The 23,639-nt window shown below is 35.5% G+C and overlaps 1 protein-coding gene across 8 annotated transcripts in view; it reads left to right on the forward strand.

Moving 5' to 3' along the window:
• The first annotated feature begins 901 nt into the window (after positions 1 to 901).
• LOC128238201 (cytochrome b5 reductase 4-like) overlaps positions 902 to 23,639 on the forward strand; it is a 41,973-nt gene continuing 19,235 nt past the window's right edge. The window contains exons 1-5 of one of the 8 annotated variants that reach the window (XM_052953845.1): positions 1,177 to 1,287; positions 9,970 to 10,302; positions 17,220 to 17,245; positions 17,770 to 17,792; positions 19,435 to 19,585. In XM_052953845.1, the coding sequence (XP_052809805.1) occupies positions 19,490 to 19,585 (96 nt within the window). In that variant the 5' untranslated portion in view covers positions 1,177 to 1,287; positions 9,970 to 10,302; positions 17,220 to 17,245; positions 17,770 to 17,792; positions 19,435 to 19,489. Of the gene's footprint in view, positions 974 to 1,175; positions 1,288 to 9,969; positions 10,303 to 13,546; positions 13,562 to 14,266; positions 15,185 to 15,847; positions 15,862 to 17,219; positions 17,246 to 17,769; positions 17,793 to 19,434; positions 19,586 to 23,639 lie in introns of those variants that run through there. The other 7 variants (XM_052953839.1, XM_052953838.1, XM_052953844.1 and 4 more) reach the window with 7 other exon arrangements.

Raw genomic sequence — 23,639 nt, forward strand, 5'->3', positions numbered from 1 at the left:
TTCCACCCTTTTTCAAAACAACAATGGTCGAAGTATTCCAAAGGTGTCATTGTTAAATCGGTATGCACATGTATGCACATTTATGATAATATATAAACCGGTATTTTATGCATAATAAACACATTGCAAAAATGAAAAAAAATACAAAGACAATGTTTACATTTAGAAATTAAGCTGTAATATAAACTCCTACACTAATTTTATCATTTTTTTTACCGAATTTGATGGAATTAAATTATTTAAACTTAAAAAAAAAACATATTCTAATACTTAATAGAGTGTAAAATGCATGCCTCTATGCCACAACCGATATAACATATGTAATTCCAGGTGGGTTTATTTAGATGGAAGTTCGATGCTGGGTATATCAAGCCAATTTCAGTTGGTGTTACAAAACATCACCACCGGTAGGCAAAGTAATCAAACATAACTAAAGTCAATTTTTCCCTTTTGAAGTAACAAAGACGGGTGGCGATAACTTTTTCTAAAAAAACCCACAGACAAAATGGGGGGAAACGAACGAATATAAGTATCTAAGTATCTTCAGTGGCCGAGAATGTAAGATAGGTAAACAACGTTGTTGACTTTAACAAGGTTCTTTTACATTTTTGTTCTTGTCTGAAACTAAGGGCCCGTGCCATGGATCCTTGCATTTAGTCGAAGAAATATGTCGTTCGGTTATTTTAAATTTATAGTTAAAATGTTTAATAAATTTTATTTTACTGATGTATGGTTAAACAAGGTGTTTGCTATAAAAAAAAAAAATTCTACTCACAGAATCTTTCAATACGTTGAATAATCTGGAATAATAATGCAATTTGTGATATGCCTTCATGTGAAGTATAGTTATAATATCTCTTTTCGAAATTCATTTGGTTATTTCATTGTTTGGAGTGTTATCGTGAATTGCTGTTTTTACGACTTACAAAATTCTGATGTTTTATCCGAAAAGAGAAATTATAATTTTTGACAGGTATTAATAAACAGTCTAACTCTTTTCAATATTGCGTTGATTGTTAACAAACTAAAATAATCATTCCAATTATATCAAATTAGAAAGATCATGTGCATTACAACAAATAACATGTATCACCAACAATTTGTTGTGTATTGCAACACTCATTGAACAGTGGTTCAGTTAGTTAGTGTCCGTGCTCTGGCTGTTTTAATAAAGAAATATTTCGTGCTGTCCATTGTATAGATATTTACTTGATGTTCATTTTGTATAACACACACCAAGAGCTGGTAAAATCCCCGCCAAATGCCCCTGCACCCCTGGGACACTAGGTAAGGCCCATTCCCCGCTATTTTTGGTGTGAAGACAAAACCAACGCATTCACCCGGCACTGCTGGTCAATCTTGAAGGTAAAACCACGACCCATTTTCCCGGCTATCCCCGGTAAACCCCTAACCTGGCGGGGTCGGTGGTTACAATTGACTGGCGCATTTTGACGATATTGTTTATTTCAATATTGCACTCCAATTGGATAAGCATAATGCCATTTAACCAATGCCAGTTTGCAAATTTACCGGTTGCCCAATCGCAAATGGCAATTAAAATGGGGACCAGACTATGAAAATATAAAATCTGATAGCCCGTTTGGCTATGAAATTCTGACCTTTGTAAATATTAAGTAGTAATTTCAATCATATCCCCGAAAAATGCTATGTTTAGTAAATCATAACGTAAGCTGCCTCACAAGCTACATTAAATTACACTGTCTAAAAGATGTGTAAAAAGCTGCTCCTGTCTACCAGTATTTAACAATGCAGCACTTTAAGGAAAACCTTTCACTTTGAACATTTATTTGTGGTCTTTCTTTACGAAGACATGTATTGATCATCACTTAACATTAGGTTCAATGGTAATAAAGTCGAATACACATATTTAACGTAACCTTGAATTGCTGCGATATCTTTATCCATAGGGAAGTAACTGCTGCATAGCACTTTCAAGGATACTGCAAGTAACCACGTTTTAAACCTTTCTGGTAACACTATGACTAAGGCTATGTTACAAAAGAAAAAAATGCACAATATGCAAGACAATAATCAAAAAGTATTGCATGCAGAAGTATTTCTTATCTTATGCCATGTATGTCATAAATATGTAAATTCTGTTATGTAGTTTCTTGCACTATACTGAAAGAAATAAAGTAGTTTGAATCTGTTATTATCATTTGTGGTCTTAAGTGTCTTAATATGTTATATTTCTGTTATTGTTCATATTAAAATTGTTTGGCTATATGATTTTGACATTGACTATGAAAAAATTCAAAGTCATACCCCCATTGGCTATGGTTCTAAAAATTTATATTCACACACTGCAATGCTATAGGAGGTTACTAATAGTGGTTGAAAATCGGACTCCATTTGCTATCGAATATCGAATCGAATCGGACAAAGCATTTCGATTTACTATCGAACAAAAATCTAAAGTTCATAATATCAGTAAGGAATAGATTATTTGTACATAGTATCACGAGCATTTAAATGGTTAAACCTGGATCCAGTGCGTGTGATGCTATAGACATGCTTTTTGCAACAGAAAGTAAATATCCTTAACCCCTTTCTGTCGTTTAACAACTAAACGGAAAAAACATTACAACAAATAACATACATTGTACTTAATAATTGCACATTATACTGCAAAATGATGCACACTGGAACAGGCCAGTTATCTTAATATTTTGTGTAAGAGAATGACATCTCTTGTTTAAATGAACTCAACAAGAATTTACCTGAAAGAAAAAACTACATTTACTCGACATTTACCACAAAAACAAAAACATACGTAGTTACCGGAAGTAACATTAGCGACATCGATTTTGGACAACCACTATCGATTGTTGCCGACAGCATTGTCAGCGACGATTTATCGATTGTACTCGATAATCATTTCATCACTAGTTACTAATATCAGTTATTCATTTTTATACAAACTGTGTCAGTTACATTTTGTTTAGAACAAATACCCAAATAAAGAAGATACTGCAAATTGTTAAATGGTGATGAATTATTTTTTATTCTATTTCTTTCTTGCATTTACTTTTTATACGCCCGAAGGGTCATATTATGTTATGGCCTTCATCGTCTGTCCGTCTGTCCGTCCGTCCGTTAGCAATTCCGTGTCCGGGCCATAACTTGGTAACTATTAAAGCGATTTTCAAATAACTTTATACAAATCATCACTACATTAAAAGGATGTGTCGCGCGCAATTTCCAGGTCCATACCTCAAAGACTAGAATCACCATGGGGGTGCGTTAGCAAATCCGTGTCCGGGCCACAACTTGGTCACTAATAAAGTCATTTTCAAATAACTTTATACAAAGCATCATTACATTAAAAGGATGCGTCGCGCGCAATTTCCAGGTCCATACCTCAAAGACTAGAATCACAATGGGGGGGCGTTAGCAATTCTGTGTCCGGGCCACATCTTTGTTACTAATAAAGTGATTTTCAAATAACTTTATACAAATCATCACTACATTAAAAGGATGTGTCACATGGAATTTCCAGGTCCATACCTCAAAATCTAGAATCACCATGGGGGGGACGTTAGCAATTCCATGTCCAGGCCATAACTCAAAGACTAGAATCACCATGGGGGGCTTTAGCAATTCTGTGTCCGGGCCACATCTTTGTAACTCGTTCGTTAGCAATTCCGTGTCCGGGCCATAACTTGGTAACTAATAAAGCGATTTTCAAATAACTTTATACAAATCATCACTACATTAAAAGGACCTCAAGCCGAATCTTCTTCGGGCGTATAATGCTCCGTTTCGCGGTGCTCTTGTTACATTTGGCATGCCAGCAAATTACCAAGAAGCTCTAGCGCGCTCATTGAATTTGCTCATTTGCTCTACTGTGTTCATACAGAATTTACGCAAGAAAAATATTATCAATCCTTAAATAACACCACAGTAACAGGTTACTCCAATGGGTTTTTACAAGATGTCACCACTTTTTGCTGGGGGGTCCTTTGGGCCGTGCAGGGCCATTATGTGGGTTAAGGGCTCTGCCCTCATTTGGGTTACTTAGGTAAAAAAAACTTTGAGCTCCTGTGTTTGAAGCATTTAAAGAGTCTTAGATCAAAGAGACTTAAAAGTACAAAGTATGATGCAGATCCCAACAGCTGCCCCTGGCTTACTTTGGGTAAAATCAGCCTTGACCCTGAAAAATACAACTTAGACAATTGACCAATAATACATGTATAACCGTAGTGGATTTTTTAGGTTTGGTAATTGTTGAAATATGTATGATAAATCATGATTAATAGTTATTATGTCGGTCGGTCAGTCCGTCCGTCGGTAGACCAAAGCTTGTCCGAGTGATAACTCAACAATTCCTGGACGTATGGTCATCAAACTTGACATGAAGGTTGGGCCTGACCAGTAGATGACCCCTATTGATTTTAGGGCTCATCGGGTCAAGGTCAAGGTCACAGTGACCTTTAATGATAAAATAATTTTAAGCTTGTCCGAGTGATAACTCAACCATGCCTAGACCTATGGTCATCAAACTTGATATGGAAGTTGGGCCTGACCATTAGATGACCCCTATTGTTTTTGGGGGTCATCGGGCCAAAGGTCAAGGTCACAGTGACCTTGAATGGTAAAAAGATGTCCATGTGATAACTCGACAATGCCTGCACCCTTGGCCCTCATTCTTGACTTGGAGGTTGGGCCTGACCAGAAGCTGACCCCTATTGTTTTTGGGGCTCATCGGGTCAAAGATCAAGGTCATAGTGACATTGAATGGTAAAAGGTTGTCCGAGTGATAACTCAACAATGCCTGCACCCATGGCCCTCATAATTGACTTGGAGGTTGGGCCTGACCAGTAGATGAACCCTATTGTTTTGGGGGGTCATCGGGCCAAAGGTCAAGGTCACAGTGACCTTGAATGGTAAAAGGTTGTCCATGTGATAACTCGACAATGCCTACACCCATGGCCCTCAAACTTGACTTGGAGGTTGGGCCTGACCAGTAGATGACCCCTATTGTTTTTGGGTAATCGGGTCAAAGGTCAAGGTCACAAAGACCTTGAATGGTAAAAGGTTGTCTGAGTGATAACTCGACAATGCCTGCACCCATGGCCATCAAACTTGAATTGGAGGTTGGGCCTGACCAGTAAATGGCCCATATTGATTTTAGGGGTCATTGGGCCAAAGGTCAAGGTAACAGTGACTTTGAACGATAAAAGGTTGCCCGAGTGATAACTCAACAATTCCTGGACGTATGGTCATCAAACTTGACATGAAGGTTGGGCCTGACCAGTAGATGACCCCTATTATTCAAGGGTTGGAGGTCAAGGTCACAGTGACCTTGAAAGCAAACTCGACAATTCCTGGACCTATGGTCATCAAACTTGACATGAAGGTTGGGCCTGACAAGTAGATGACTCCTCTTGACTTTGGGGGTCATCAGGCCAAGGTCAAGGTCACAGTAACCTTTAACGCAAATCTTTTCCCAGTGATCTCTCAACAATGCCTGAATCTATGATCATCAAACTTGACAGTTAGGCCTGACCAGGAGATGACCCTTACTGATTTTAGGAGTCATTGGGTCAAAGGTCAGGTTCACAGTGACCTTGAATGCGATAATTGGACAATGCCTGCACCCATGGCCCTCAAACTTGACTTGGAGTTGTGTCTGACCTGTAGATGACCCCTTATGATTTAAGGGGTCATTGGATCAAAGGTCAAGGTTACAGTGACCTTGAACGAAAAATGCTTGTCTGTGTGATAACTAAAAGTGTCAATGCCTGCACCCATGGCCCTCAAACTTAACATTTAGATTTTTGGTGACCAGCTGATGACTACTATTGATTTTGAGATCATAAAGTCAAAGGTCATGGTCATAACACACTCTATCCTCAAACTTTGAATGGTCATAATCTTAAAACTGCCTCAACGGCATACAATGTTAGCGACAAATCAGCTGTCATTTCGGTCCATGCATATTTCATTCAATTGTCCATATAATCCTAAACATGGCGCTCAGGGGGGGCATAATGTTTGACAAACATCTCTTGTGTTATATTTGTTTAAATAATAATTTGGCACCTTTTATCTTCCGATCCCAGGCTACCGGTGCAGGTTAGTAAATCAGTTATCAATAAAAGCAATTCAGTAATATGCTTGCTGTGCATCCCTGTGACATCGAAAAAAACTCCATCCATAGATCATGGCTTACACCGAAATTCCCCTAGGCCAAGAATTGGATGCTTACTACTAATTTGTAATGCGCCAATTTTTGGAAATTGAAAGCCTGGGAATGCTGTCAGCTGCAATGTATCTGTTGGTCTGGCAGCCTGAGAGTAGGGGACCAGGCCAACACATGTACCTGAGGTCTGCAGATTTTTGATGTCATATAGCATGGCAATTCCATAGCATGGGGGGTGTTCAAAAGAAAGAATCCAATCATACATCTCCTGAAAACAGACACAAAGAAATTAAAAGACTGGGATAAGATTTGTTCCTTAAAAAAACATAAATTTAAGAAACAAGAACTATTTGGTCCAATTTCTGGCTGAAATCCTTTTTCAACGCATAAAGGAATTTTTTTTGGAATTATCAATAAATATTGGGGAAAAAAGTATTAGCATTTGGAATGTGACCAAATTTTTGCTATACAAAAAAGTGGCTTGTAACATTCCGCCATGATGTCTTGTGGGTAGATCCTTGGTCAGGTTCCATTGATGAAAAATGGTTTGAAGATTTGGTGTTAACAGTCTTTTCATCCATTTAGGGTGGCTTCCTTCCATGACAGTCAAGTCATTAACTTTTGTGATCCCCAGGTAGTTCACAGTCTTTACAATAGCCAAGTCATGTCCAAACATACAATGGATTTTGTAGGTGGTCTGGTTTGAATTCCTCTTTCTTGTTATGCATATAACATTGCCATAAATGCCAATGCCATTCTCCATGTTTTTTCAGACGTTTGTAGTGCATCTAGATTCTGTTGCAGATTTTTTTCTTTATTTTTGGGGGCATCTGGTTTGTTTTTATTTTCTAAGGAGGAGGCTGCTGTCTGCAAATCAAAATTAGATTTATAATTACTCTCTTCTCTCCAAGCTTAACAATTTCCATTGTGTTTACACAGAGTTCGGACATCTCCATGGATTTGTTGCATTTTATCCTCTGCTGGTCTCAACTGGATTTATTCAGGTGTATTATATAAATCAACATACATGTAGTATTAACCAATATGATATATAAGTAAAAGTGCCATTTAATTTCAAAGAACGCATTATGACCGAAGATGGTACCCAAGGTATGTCCATGCTACACTAATTTGGTATATGTTATTGTTTAGATACTAATTATAATAGCTTTTATATTAAGTATTTTGAGATGTCAGAGCATCATTTAAGATTACATTGTATTGATATCATAATAAAAACTATAATGCCTTTTGAAATTATTCGGTATTTGATGTAGTATAATTTGGTTGAAATCTGTCAGATCAATAGCTCACAATATTTGCATTGCTTAATTCATTCAGGAGCTGGAACCCTTGATTTGTAAAAAATGCTTACTTCATTCAGGAGTTGGAGCCCTTGTTTTGTGAAACATATCTTACTTCATTCAGGTGTTGGAGCCCCTGTTTTGTAAAACATATCTTACTTCATTCAGGAGTTGGAGCCCTTGTTTTGTGAAACATATCTTACTTCATTCAGGAGTTGGAGCCCTTGTTTTGTGAAACATATCTTACTTCATTCAGGTGTTGGAGCCCTTGTTTTGTGAAACATATCTTACTTCATTCAGGAGTTGGAGCCCTTGTTTTGTGAAACATATCTTACTTCATTCAGGTGTTGGAGCCCTTGTTTTGTGAAACATATCTTACTTCATTCAGGAGTTGGAGCCCTTGTTTTGTGAAACATATCTTACTTCATTCAGGTGTTGGAGCCCTTGTTTTGTGAAACATATCTTACTTCATTCAGGAGTTGGAGCCCTTGTTTTGTGAAACATATCTTACTTCATTCAGGAGTTGGAGCCCTTGTTTTGTGAAAATTGCTTAATTTATTCAGGATTTGGAGCCCTTGTTTTGTGAAATTTGCTTAATTCATGCATATGTTAGAGCCCTTGTTTTGTGAAACATTGCTTAATTCATTCAGGAGTTGGAGCCCTTGATTTGTGAAACATTATTAAATTCATTCAGGAGTTGGAACCCTTGATTTGTTAAAAATGAAATTTTCTTTTCAACTTGAGCAACATTCAGCCAATGAAAGCCAAGCATGGAATACAAATTTATCAGTTTGCCCCTCATAACCTAGCGTTCCTGGAAACAATAGGTGAAAACAAAAGTTTTTGAAAACATTTTTTCAGTCTGATAAAAGCTGAAAGTCTTTTGAACTATCACTGACTTAAATAATTGCTGATTAACATGTATGCTTCTTGTATTAATAGGGGGGAAAAGCAGAAGAGCATTGGCAGCACTTCTGTGTTGAAACTTAAGACATCCAAATTAGTAAGGTTTTCATGAGTCAATGTATGTAGTTGGACTTGAAAATGGGCGTTTTGGGGGGGGGAAAATGTTTTTAAGGTACCGGTAATCTAATAAGTTCTGTAATTCATTTAATCATCCATGGGTACTTCTGTTTGGACACACAATAAGTCCAAACAGAAGTAATTTTATGTTTAGCGTCAGGTTCCAATTTCAAAACATCCCAACTTGGCAGGAGAACTCCTATTTATGCCATTGAAAAGAAACGGAAAAGAAGTATTTTATGTTTTTGGGTCCATGCATGGAATTTCTCCATGTGTATATATGTGATATGCTTCTTGATCTAGATCATTGTTATTTGGATTATGAAGCTCTAGAAATTAATATTTCTTTGCTTCATTTAGATTTGTAAATGTTTTTTTGATTTTGTTCTGAAGGTTGAAAACCTAACCGCCTGGTGACGCTCAACATCAATGAGTTTGATATGGCCGTAGCTATTGCCTAATGATGATTTTGAATGATGGTGAGAAAATTCCTTTCATCTTCTTTTCTTGTCACAGAGGAAATTGCAAAGCTAGAGATTTTCCAAGCTCACACTTTCTTTTGCCTCCCAGGAATCGTTATCACGGCCAGTAATGAATGTAGATATGCAACTTGGATACTTTATTGATCATGATTTATAACTATAGGAGGTTTGATGTGATTGCTACTGTCATTGCAAGGGAGAATTCTTGTGTTGTCAATACCGCATTGCCATTAATTTTACGGCCATTTACGTCATTGCGTCATTTCGTAGAAATATGGCCAATACTGTATTCATCAGCCGTTCAATGAATTCTTTAGACACTAATTTAATTTTGGCTCATAAATCCATATGGTGTTCGATCAAATTTGGCTTCTGTTATCTCATTGTAAATAGGTGTGTCGAATGATTTCTTTTATTAGAGAGTAAAATATGGATTTTCATTATCAATAATATTGATGTTATCTCTATAATATTGAATTGTTGTTATAGTTCAGTGTTTCAAACAAGCAAATAAGGCAAGTATTCCATGCACAGTATTTTGCTTATTAAAAGTTATGTGACATCACCCTAGATTTACTTAACTAGATTGCAACAATGAAAGTTGTATGCGATGATATGTATTATAAAATTCAAAGTATGGTATACAAACTTATTCCAGCAGTCGCTGTTGATTCCTTAGAGGTAATTTTTTAAATTTGTAATTTATACTAATATTGCAATATTAAAAAGGTTTTTGTAACAAGAAAGAAATAGCGTTATCCATAAAGCAGTTTTATAACCTATATTTGTAGTCTGTGGATTATGTTATGTCATAATTTCATTTAATATCATACATATAGCTTGTGCAACGGTCCCTTATCTTTATGCAATTACTTTGATATATTTTCTGCAAGGGACCGATATATGGCTTGAATTCATTTGTTAGAATTGGACATTGAGCCACATTGATGTCCAGCACAAATTATATATAGGATTTTCTTACTGTATATTTCAGGCGGCTTTCTTAGAAATGTAGGACCAATATCGTGTCCCCAATTGGTAATCTAGTGACCTGTCACCAGGAATTGCTGCCAGAGACAGAAACAAATATTTCTCATATAAAAGCTGCTTGTCAAAATCCCAGACGAAGCCTGCGTCTTAGTGCCAATAAAACCCTGGAGTGTGTTCAAAACTATACATGGAGAATGAAACTGCCAGCTCAGATAAGGATACATTGACACTGTAATCAAGTCAGACGAGAAACAACTACAGTTGAAGCTATAGAAGGTCTTGGTTATTCAAAGATCGTATCCTGAAGACATTTGCCATGTGAAAACTTAAACACTAGGTGAGTCGATGGTTTACTTGAGAATATTCTAGCCTGCATTTCCAGCCAATGAAATTGCCTATATGCATCCTACAATTACCATGCTTAATTGTTAAGACTTGTAGTTTTACAGCTTCACAAATATGATGTCATAATTATACCCCCACAAACGAAGTTTGAGGGGGTATATAGGAGTGAGCTTGTCGGTCGGTCGGTCTGTCGGTTTTCATGGTTTCCGGACGATAACTCATGAAAGGCTAGACAGATTTGAAAAATTTTTGGTACACAGGTGTAACATCAGAAGATACAGGTCATGTTCGATATTTGGGCTGGTTGGGCCAAGGTCAAGGTCACTGTTACTAAAAATAGAAAAACGGTTTCTGGATGATAACTCATGAAAGGCTTGACAGATTTGAACAATTTTTGGTACACAGGTGTAACATCAGAAAATACAGGTCAACTTCGATATTGGGGCTGGTTGGGCCAAGGTCATGGTCACTTTTACTAAAAAATAGAAAAACGGTTTCCGGACGATAACTCATGAAAGGCTTGACAGATTTGAAAATTTTTTAGTACACAGGTGTAACATTAGAAGATACAGGTCAAGTTCGATATTGGGGCTGGTGGGGCCAAGGTCAAGGTCACTGTTACTAAAAATAGAAAAACGGTTTCTGGACGATAAATCATGAAAGGCTTGACAGATTTGAACAATTTTTGGTACACAGGTGTAACATCAGAAGATACAGGTCAAGTTCGATATTGGGGCTGGTGGGGCCAAGGTCAAGGTCACTGTTACTAAAAAATAGAAAAACGGTTTCCGGACGATAACTCATGAAAGGCTTGACAGATTTGAACAATTTTTGGTACACATGTGTAACATCAGAAGATACAGGTCAAGTTCGATATTGGGGCTGGTGGGGCCAAAGTCAAGGTCACTGTTACTAAAAATAGAAAAACGGTTTCCAGACGATAAATCATGAAAGGCTTGACAGATTTGAACAATTTTTGGTACACAGGTGTAACATCAGAAGATAGAGGGCAAGTTCGATATGGGGCTGGTGGGGCCAAGGTCAAGGTCACTGTTACTAAAAATAGAAAAAAGGTTTACGGACGATAACTCATGAAAGGCTAGACAGATTTGAACAATTTTTGGTACACAGGTGTAACATCAGAAAATACAGGTCAAGTTCGATATTGGGGCTGGTGGGGCCAAGGTCAAGGTCACTGTTACTAAAAATAGAAAAACGGTTTCCGGACGATAACTCATGAAAGGCTAGTTTTTCTTGTCAGCAGTGTAACTTCTAAATTACCCAACAGATTTAAATAAAACAATACATGCATGATAAAAGAAGATGCAGTGTGCAGTAACCTTGGAGTTATGGCCTCTTTTCAAAGGAATGGTTTGCCATTCCTGTGTCCAGGCGGCATTAGGGGGTATTCGTCACTCCTGTGACAGCTCTAGTTTGGTTTCCCGCCTGCATAAAACAGGTTATAATCTAAGTCAGTTAGAATATACATTATTTTAAATCTTAATGATTGCTCAAACCTTCACCTTTCTTCATTGTAAGATTTACACAATATGTTCAAACCTTTACATAATACTCACTACGGTCATTTTTGTCATTAATAATTTACATAACATGTTCTAACTTATAAGGCCTAAAATGATTTGGTAAGGGAGTATCCTTTTCAAAAACAACTTACAAGTAGGGTAGGTTGGGTTTATTTTCTTTCTTTATTTTTTATTAGGCTTTATGCATTCTTCAATGTTATTGTCATCATTGGGGAATGGCGATAAAGTAATATTCTGTATTAAGCTTTAAATGTTTTTGGACTACATGTACATATAAAAAAACACTTCCTTAAATTATTATTATGTTTAATTTATTTATTTAAAAAAATATTATAACCGACTATAAAATGGTAGGGTTGGGGCCTTTTTCTTAGGAAGGTTCGGGTTATCCGACCAGGAGAGATATATTTTTACCAATGATTAAAGTGCTCCTATACAAACATACACTGTAAACCCAGGATTTGAAGGAGTTAAAGTCTGACCCCAATGTCATGAAATATATATGAAATTTTTAAGTTTTCATATTTCATTTACCCAAATTACTTGCTAAAACTTCATTTTATGAACTGAAACATAATTTATCATGTTTATCTTAAAAAAAGTATTTCCTTAAAGTTTCAGAACTCTTAAAAAGTAGAAAAAATCACAAGAAACACCCTGAACAAAATACACTGAACGTAGCCTGATACTGGGACTTTTGATTGTTTGAGAAACTTGGGCCAGATGATTTATGGCCACCAGTGAGCTCATTTCTGTAAAGATATTTATCCTGGGGGTATCCTTCAGGGAGCATCAATCGTTTCTGGTGACAAGAAAATGAACAACTTTTTTTAAACTAGTCCCTATGGTCACATCTTGGAAATTTCTTTAGGTGCCATTAAGTCAAGGAGGCTATTTCTGCTATTTCTTGATTCTCAGAAAATATATTATTCCCCAATTAATCATTTCGTCTTCTGAAAGCAGAATTTGACCTGTCCGGAGAAGATGATTTATTACAAACAAATCTAGGTATCTTGTATAAATGATATTTTCACAATATCAATCCTTTGCACTCAACGATCGTTTATAGTGGAGTGATTGTTTTCAGTTTCTATATAAAAGTAAGTTGATTAAGTTGGAGTACTAAGGATTACATGAAATTTGCTGCTAGGTAAAAACAAATATAATGGTTACATTTGATCACTGATAACGGATCATCATGGATGTGATTTGTTCAGAGATACCCCGATTTCAGTGGATCTAAAACAATAAAGTTTAACTGATCAAAAAGTTAACTGGTGCATTTTGGACATTACTTAATTTGTTGTTGAGACCCCAGTTTGCTTGAACTTTAAACTCCTCACACAGATATCTTATAAGCCAGTGCTTCACTCCCTTTGACTCCCATTTGGGGTCTTAATCACCCGCATGGCTGTAAAGGTTTCAGCCCTTCAGCTGCCAAGTCAATCACACACCTGATCAGTGATGATCATAATTGTTTTAAAGTTGTTATATATTAATAAACCATTTCAGTCACGGGTTTCAGTCACGGGTTTGAGGGCTGCTTTAGGACCCTCAATATATATATATATATATATAGTTCTATTGCAAAACTCTACACTGGTAGAAAGGAAATGTTTCTCTCTCTACAGATATTGGAATCATTTCTAAAACCGAAAATCAGTACTCGTTTACAACATCTGAGGAAATATCCCGAGATCTAAATAGGTATTGTGTTTTGTGTTTCAAGTAAGTGTTACATTGATAATGAATTCCGTGCAATGTTGAAAATGAAAGGTCAATTTTTGTTTTAAAGGATAATAGATTGTTTCAGTATGAAATTGCAAATCGCCAATTTCCGGTATATTTTACGGAATAACCTGCACTAAAAGATCTAATATTTTGTCAGATTAAAAAAGGAAGCCTTTATGTCTATAAGAATGTAACAAATCTTCAGAATATGTTTATAAAATAACACCTCTTAAGACTTTGATTCTTAGTATGTACCAGTAATAGTGTATATTTTTAATAGTCTGCAGAAAATAGAAGAGCCCGAAGTGAAAAGTAATTTGGTAAATCAATGTAAGGAATTGAAATAAAACTTCTCAATTTTGGTTTTGTTAGTTTGTGGCAGTTTTCATGAAAAAACAATATGTAGTTGAATATAATAAAGGACTATTTTTTTTAAATAATTTTTACAATAAATTTTAAAGAATTATTGAAAATATGGAATTATTAAGTAATAGTTTTATTTTTATTGTTGCTCTACTGATCAATCAAACAGACAGAAATTGCTGAATATTTTCATTACCAACTTTACAAATGGAATTAATATTTCAGACTAAAATAGATCTTCATCAGGAGCTTATCCAGAAACTCACTGTCCAGCGATCTGCAGTTGGTAGAGACATGCATAAACACCGAAATTGATTCAGAAATCCTATCCTATCATACAGTTACATAATATTCCTATTAAATGTCTGTGTGCTATCATTCCAATGGAAATGAATCCTTAAGTGAATATACATTTGTAACAGGAAATATCACAACTGAGAATATGGTTATAACTAAAGACCGATCAATGTGGGAATCAATATATAAAAGCTATTGTTTATCATTGCTTTGCTAAACCATTAAATCTGCATTAGTTGGGCGCTGCTGCATGGCTGCCAATTAATTGTTTAGTAAGAATTGCTGATTAAATTCACTCACTTATTAAACTTGAAATATTAATGACGAAATGGAGCTTTGGCAATTGTTTTCTTTTGAAACTCTCTAAATGATGAACTCAGAATCCATGCTGAAATCCCATTGGCAGGGACATGAACGTTAGCACTAAAGGTACATTGGAAACACGGACTGCGTAGTCATTGTGATGTTATCAGATTTATTTCTTATTCTCTCCGAGTTAAGAAATTGGCCTCTCTACTGGCATAAAGTGAAGACATCGCTCTCTTTATAGAAAAGTTCTGAATAAGGAAACCGAAGTGAATTGCTGAGTCTCTTGGAATTGATCCGAATATTTAATAAGGAAGTAATGTAGTTGTAACTATCAGAGTGGAAAGGAATCAGGAATTTAAGCGTTACCTTCCATGTAAAATGTGAAATCTGCTTGGAATACAGAAATGGATATTTGTGCTACCGGTTTTTCTGAACAGTTTCTTGCTACAATGTAAATGTTTCGGGGAATGTTTCGTTTTATTTCTGTGAGCATTAAGAGAACTTTTTTGAGCGATGTTTGTTTGTGGCAGCATAAGTGTTTGGATATCTGAGAATATTGATCGCAAAGATAGGATGACTGTGATGATCTAAAAGGATATTACTTTCCAGTTTTAGACACAAGTGTATCTGGTAATGAAATTTCTAACGCTCTGTTGTTAATTCATAAGTTTTGTTGCGGCTCATAAAATCAGCAAGAATTTATTTCTCTTCATATTGTGGAAATGTTATGTAAATGTACTTTAATAACATCTTAGTCATTGGAAAATATTAGGTATGTATAATATTTTACAATGACTAAAATGTTACTAAAATAACACTTACATAGAAATCAATTCTATATGCTTATATATAATTTTTATATATTCTTGGTTTATAAGGTCTAAATTCACCTTTGTGATAAGTTGAAAATTTACACCTGGCATGGTGAGAGTATTAGGGAGGGGATTGCCCAAATCTGCTCCTCTCAGGAGGCAGTGCAAATAATTGCATTCAGTATTTGCCTTTACTTGTTCTGAAAATGAAATTAAGAAGTATTGAAGTTTTTATTAGTTACTAGAATTTTGCCAAGTTTAGCGCACATGTCTTTTTGAGAAGCCTGTGCACTTAAGAACCATTTTTCCCCATTCAGCAGACTTTTTAAAATCCACTTAATTCCATGATCGCTTCCGGTAACATTTTGGAGAGTGATAATTGCATCACAATGTTTATGCCCAGGCCGTGGTTACTGGTTGTGATATTCAGCATATCCAAAACTTTTCCTGGCTAATTCATTTATTATAAGTGTCTTGGTTTCTTGTTAACAGAAGGTGTATGAACTGACAGAATTAAATTAGATTGTTAATGAATGAATTTCTTCATATGTCTGGGTTGAATGTTTGAGGAAAATAATAATACTTCTTATATAAATCCTAGAAAACCTATTGTATATTATGCTTGGATCTATGAGGGTATTTATAGATATGAAAAGGTAGTAAATTAAATATCTTGCAAATTATTAATTTACTTTTGTTCAGGAGTGATTAAAAAAATGACCTCATATAACATTTAGGTTAGTAAATAGGACCTCACGAAATGAAACAATCTGTTTTAACAAGCTAATCTTCAAAGAGGTGGATTTTATAGCAGTTTTAGGAGTTGTCTTACTTGGAAAAGTTGCCTTTAGTTTCCTGGAAACATTTAATGAGGTCAAGCAAACCTTAATCACTTGGAATTATTTTGGAAACCAGAACATTTTTATAGTGAACCAGGGGACTTTTTCTGAGAGATTTATTGAGATTGTTATTGAGGTGTTGGGTAATGAATTTGTTGTAAAATCCCAAAAAGTATTTTAATGGTTGATTTTATTTAATTGTGTTAATTGACCATTGTTTTGCCTAAAATTTAAATAGACTTATTTTAAGACAAATGGGTAAACTAGTCTCAACATCCGCTTGCATTTCAAGCTCAATTTCACGTGTAATGATGCAAGCATTATGATCTTTACGGAATTACTAGTTTATGAGTTAAAATCAATTTCAGTATTGTTATTACAGAGCTCATCTTTCTATCCCATTATCAGGGCCTTTTAGACCTTCTTCGCTGTATCCAATACCCAGCTACTTCCCCATGCAGGGGCCAGTTAAACACTGTTTTTCCAAAATAGCCTCTGAATTTCACCATTTTCATTTTTTTCATTTTTTTTTATTTTTATAAAATGTAAATCATTATTCATTAAATAATGTTTCTGAGTGATATATTTACTGCTTTTTTGATATTTCACTCCATTTGTATCAAAATTTACACTTAAAAAGGGGCTTGGGTGTCTTCTGCATAACTGGTTAAAAGGCTATGCCATTCCCCACTTTTCTTTAGAGATATCTTTTATTTTTTGGAGTTTTCATGTTGGTCATTCAAGACGCCAACAATAAGACGTTGTTACTCTAGATACTTTTGCAACCTGCTGCCTGTGAGTTTCACAAAAAATAACATACCAGTATAAAAAATATTTTCCTGCCTAAAAATGTATAATCGGATTAGACAGTAAAAATAACAATCCAATCAGGTGGCCTGAAAGTTCCTAGCTCAGTTTGTTTTGAGACTTAAATTAGTTTGTTTGTGAAATGAGGCTCTGAATAACTCACTCCAGCCTTTATTTATATGATGATTGTTTTCGTTCTCCCACTAGCCCAGCGTTCTGATGGGATGTGCAAGGTGAGACTGTTCCCTCCCATGAATGTCATCCTGCATGAGAACTGTATTGTAGTGTCTGAAATACGCAGAAACATGCATCATTAGTGTGTCAGTTTTTCATAGAAATAAGACCAGGTATTGTCATCGATTTGGTGTCATCTGTGTTTTTTGCATTAGCCGTGTTGGCATTATGGCGCAAAACCTATTTCACAAAAGACTTGTATGATATTCAAATGTAACTTGGTACAGTTGTGTTGTCAGAGACAACGTGCACATGTATAGCAAGGCCCATAACTGTGGAAATTGTTATTTTCCAGTTATGCCCCTCAGTGTTCAACTAAAAAGCAACAACAGAAGAGCAATCAATGTTAATTTCATTGAAAGATTTAAAAAAAGTTTTTTTAAAAACTGTTATTAAAATATGTTGAATAATTGGAATGATATGAGCTGATTATGTCTGATGAAGCAGTCATATGTACATGTTTGCCCCATGACGTAAACAAACATATTGAACTACTGATTTTCTCGATTTTCTCCGAATATAGTATCAATATTTACTTTGATACAGGTAAGACTTAACGTTTTTGATTCTTGCGATAATTTCTGCTTTGCAACTATAAACTGCTAATTGATGGAAAAAAATGGTCACATTATGTATATTTCTGCATGACAGCTGTGTTGTTTTGTCACAAGCGGGGTAAACAAATTCTCATCATAATAATACATATATATATGTATACAGTTTGTAATTTCTTTTGATAATAGATGTTGTCAAATCATGTATTTGTGATGAATGATTTAAAAATTCATAAAATTACATTCAATGTTGCACTAGACAACTTTAATTGTCACTGCAAATAATGATCATGTCAAAATTTCATTATTTTTTCTTTCCATTTGATTGTCTGTGAAAAAACCTGGTTTTTGTGTACTTTGCCTGCAAAGTATGTGTACAGAAAATTATACTTAGCTAGAGCTGCATGACAGTTTTGCTTTTCTGAACTGGCAAATATGTCTTACTTTTGCATAAGTGCAACAAATATCAGACAAAAAATGACTTACATAATTTTCTTCTGTATTGTCTAGTTAATTCTTCACTTTTTTCTCCTGGGAAATATATAATTGTTTTCTTTTTCTTCTTTACATTTTTAACAACTTCAAAGGCTTGACAAAGAGCAAAAATATTCTATGTACTGGGTGAGTAACTAAATCAGAACAGTACCTAAATATGGAACGGCCATTATAAAAGCGTTTTTCTGATCATGATTGTTTTTTTTACAATTTTATTCAATAGAGATGCTTGCCTTACATACAAGTTCCAAAGAACACAATACTCCGGTAAGTATTTCAAATGCTGCTATCATTCAAAGTTTTTCATGTTCAAATGTCACAGTAATGTACATGACATGCGGGGAATAACGTATGTTCATCCTTGCCACAATCACAGCATACCGATACAGTCTGTATTTTGTTTTTATTAAATATCAAATTTTACTGACAAAAATTACAGAAAAAAGCAAGTTGGAAATTATTAATTTTCTAAAACAAAACATGTAGCAATAATTTTTAAAGGGTACATAAAAATAAATAATGAATTAAAACTGTTCCATATTTAGGTACTCTGAGGACAAAAATGGCAGTCCTTGACTGTGCCGTTAATAAAATTATTTTTCATGCAGATTGGTAGTATATTGATAAATGCCATTTATATCAACCAATCGGTCTTGAATCCTAGTATGCTGATGGAAAAGTTTGTAGTTGTGGTGCAAGTCTAACTAAAAATATTTCAAAAATAGTGCCGAAAGTGTTCTGATTTAGGTACTCACACAAAAGATTTTTTATATAGAAATTTATATAAAATATTTTTATTATAGTTCAACAAACTCTAGAGTCCTCAATTTAATTCATTGTACATGATTTAGCCTAAAAGTTATGATTTGATGTCCAAATAAATGATGTATTGACTCATGTTTCAAGGATGAATTATTATGTGCAAATTTTAGATTGTCAGTTTTACTAATGAAACAAACCTATTTCCGCAATCAGTACCTCAAATTGAATTTGATTAAATAACTATAATCTTACTTAAAAATGAATGATCTTTCTTAATATGAGGGAAGATCTCATGACAACCAGTGGAAATGTATAATTCTTATATCAGATTAAAAACATTTTGATTATATCTAAATGTTGATTTTTCCCTTATTCAGTTCCAGTCCAAAGAAGTGGACACCATCCGAGCAGCCAAATCTTACAAACCTCGATATGGGGGAAAACTTCTTGAACCCTGTGGGGGCCTCTTTCCCCTCTCTAGGGTCCCCGCAGAGGATATCTGTCTCCTCCCAGGGAGGTAGAAACAAGGTATGGCTTAAGTGAATAGTTTTAATTCCATGTGGGGGCCTCCTTCCCCTCTCTGTGTCCCAGCAAAAGATATCTTTCTCCTCACAGGGAGGCAGAAACAAGGTATGGCTTAAGTGGATGGTTTTGATTCCCTGTGGGGGCCTCTTTCCCCTCTCTGCGTCCCAGCAGAAGATATCTGTCTCCCCCCAGGGGGACAGGATCAAGGTATGGTCTAAGTGGAAAGTTTTAAAATGTGTGGCTTTTGTTCTTTTCACTTTAGCTGTAGGTTGAGGGTGAGCTTTAGGAACGATAAAGGGTTCGTCGACTGTCGTCTATCATCCGTTGTTCGTCCACACTTAGTTTGTTAACACTCTAGTGGTCATATTTCTGCCTCAATTATCACAAAACTTTGTCAGGATGTTTGTCCCAGTAATTATTGTACGAGTTTGAATATGGGTCATCTGGGGTCAAAAGCTAGGTAACAGAGCCCAAATATGGAAAAACCATGTTAACACTCTACAATATCAGCCCAAATATCCTGGAAATTTGTCAGAATTGTTTTTTTCATTGATTTCTAGCTCAAATTTGAATATGGGTCATCTGGGGTCAAAAGCTAGGTCACAGAGCCCTAATATGGAAAAACCGAGGTCACAGAGCCTAAATACAGAAAAACCTTGTTAACATTCTAGAGGTAACATTTTCAGCCCATATATCCTGGAAATTTGTCTGAAATGTTGTTTCTTTGATTTCTAGCTCAAGTTTGAATATGTGTAATCTGGGGTCAAAAACTAGGTCACAGAGCCCAGATATAGAAAAACCTTGTTAACACTCTAAAGGTAACATTTTCAGCCAAAGGTTGTTTTAATAATTTTCAAGTCAAGTTCAAATATGGATCATCTGTATTTTTAATTGTTATTTTATTGTTTTAAAATCATTGAAGGTACCAACATCAAACTTCATGAACTTATTCACAGAAAATTGTTATTTTTTGTGACGAGTTATATGAATCCAACCTTAATATTGTATGAGTTATTGCTCTTTGTATCTTTTTAAACAAATACATATTTGTCATGTTTTTACACGCCTGTTTAAAAAAACTGGAAATAGTTCCACCTATGGTGTATGGAAGAGCAGGCAGGCACCATCCAGTATGTAGTCCAATCAATTACTTTTGAACCCTTTGTCCAATCATGACCAAATCTGGTCAGAATGTGTATGAACGTGTTTGATAAGAAGCAAAATTGCTGTAGTTACCCGAGATTTATTGCGCTTTAATTATAGAAATTACCTAAAATTGCTCTTGTCCTATCAATTCTGTTTTAAGCAATTGTCCAATCATCACAAAATTTGGTGAGAATTTGAATGGGTATAATACATCAGAGAAGCCAAATATCCCTGTTATAGCCCTTTAATTATTAACAATTTGTCTATGGCAAAAAGTTTTACTCAAGTGAGCAATAAAGGGCCATCTTGGCTCTTTTGTTCCCTGGGGGGGGGGGGGCTCCTTTCCCTCTCTGGAGTCCCCTCAGAAAATATCTGTTATGCAGTCGGACTGGTTGAAAGTTTAGGTAAAATTATATTTTGTTAAAATCTATGTAAATTTTTGTTTACCTAATATGTTTTGAGAATATATGTATCAGACAGTTTTCTGTCAAATTCAGGACTGCCTTATAAATAGAGCAAAAAGTTGTCAACATTTAGTCATTTGGTTAACAATATTATCTGTATCCCAGCTTAGTCTCTTAATGTCTTCTCCATGGAAATGAGAGAGAAATGGACCAAAAGCCCTGTTCTCTTCCAAGATATGAATGTCATCAGATCGGAAAATTTAAGCAATCGCTCTTGGAGATTAATTCCTCAACATATTGCAACACAGTAGTATTCACCTTTTGCCCCTAGATACAATTATCTATATATCTTGTCCAGCAAAAGATAACATGTTGACCAGATATTTTTCTCAATTTTTATTGTTTTGTAATTCGGGCACTTAAATGTCAATATAAAAAAAAACATTGTGTTGTTAGTAACAAACTTTTTCATCAGTCTTCTACTAGTAGCTGCCTGCGAGCTTGTCTGTTATAGCTGGCCTGTTCTTCAAAACATGATGAACTTACAGAGCAGTAACATAATATTCACATAATTAATTATGTCCCCAAAGGTGGGCATATTAAAATTGAACCATCCGTCCGTCTTTCTGTCCGTCCATCCGTCCGTCTGTCTGGCTCAATAACTCATGTCCGGGCTGTAACTTTCTCTTGTATGGACAGATTTTAAAGTAACTTGCCACATGTATTTGACATACCAAGACGACGTGTCGTGTGCAAGACCTGTGTCCCTACCTCTAAGGTCAAGGTCACACTTAGTGTTTATTCACAATGGAATGCTGCAATAAATAAGGACATCGAGTATAGGTTGTCGTGTCCGGGCTGTTACTTTCCCTTGTATGGACATATTTTAAAATAACTTGCCACACGTGTTTGACATATGAAGACAATGTGTCGCTTGCAAGATCTGTGTCCCTACCTCTAAGGTCAAGGTCACACTTAGGTGTTTATTCACAATGGAATGCTGCATATAAGGACATAGAGTATAGGTTGTCGTGTCGTGCTCTTCTGGAATAAGGCTTGTAATAGTTTTCATCATCTTATATACGCAAATGGATTTCAAAATGTTGGTCACAAGGGAATTTGATTCCATATGTATTCGTTTAGAATATCGCCCTAAAAACATAATGTGATCTTCTTTGTAAAAATTGGAGCTTGTCTGCAATTGTTTTTATATGAAGAAAAGAGATATAATTTACTTTACCCTCAGTATAGTGTCAGCGTGTTAATATTCATTTCCTTGGCATTATATTTCTGTGTCTGGTTTTGGGGAATTTAACTGAGGTCAGACTGGTGCAGATGGAAAGTGCAAAAATCTTTAATACATTTATACTAATTTCTTTTTGCATGATTTTAATGAAAGTCTATAGAGTATAGAATTATGTCTCTCCCATAAATGGGGTGAGAGTGGTCTAGTGGTATAGGTGTCCTCCTCTCACCCAAGAGGTTGTGGGTACGATCCCCATATGGCTTCTCAAAAAAGGACACAGTACTGGTTTCTGCCCAGGAAACAGACTCGAGAGTGATTCTATAAGCTTAGCTTTCGTCACAATCGAGCTAAAATAAATTTGTATATATATTAAATGGGGAGATATATCGTTTTAACTCTAGTTGTCTGTCTGTCTGTCTGTCACAAATTGTGTTCGCTCAATAATTCTTCAATCACTTGAAGGATATTAAAAAATCTCGCCACAATTGTTCACAATATTGGGACAATTTGCAGAGCACAACCAGCTCGGTACGAGGTCAAGGCCACACTGTGAGGTTTCCATGATTTAACATTTGCAAACATACAGTGTTTGATTTGCCAGGTGTCCCTAGTTGACGATCCATCACTGTTTTAATTTTACAGCAGCATACAGAAACTGAAATGTTCAGAAAACATTTAAACTCAATAGTGCAACAGATTAGGTACTTTTTGTGTATGTCCTGCCATTTCTGCCATTTCTGTTTCAAGCATTCTATACTTTTCCATACATGTTTTTTTTTTTGCTCTACTGGCCAAAGGCCAGAAGAGCTTATGCGATGGTAATGTGTACGTAGTATGTGCATCCGTGCGTTGTGTGTCTGTAAACAATTGCTTGTGAACACGATACAGTCTTCAGTTTTGATTGTATCTTGATGAAACTTGTACAGTATTTAGATATCCATTAGAGCTGGGTTCCTTTCGAAAACAAGCCAGATCCGCCCATGCATGGCTAGATTATGGCCCTTGATAGTATAAAAAATGCTATTGTGTAAACAATTTGTTGTGAACACGATACAGTCTTCATTTTTGATTGTATCTCAATGAAACTTGTACAGTATTTAGATATGCATTAGAGCTTGCTTCCTTTCGAAAACCAGCCAGATCCGCCTATGCATGCCTAGATTATGACCCTTGATAGTATAAAAAAATGCTATTGTGTAAACACTAGCTTGTGAACACGATACAGTCTTCAGTTTTGATTGTATCTCGATGAAACTTGTAC

Source organism: Mya arenaria, chromosome 6 (genome assembly GCF_026914265.1).
Source record: "Mya arenaria isolate MELC-2E11 chromosome 6, ASM2691426v1".
NCBI lineage: Eukaryota > Metazoa > Mollusca > Bivalvia > Myida > Myidae > Mya > Mya arenaria.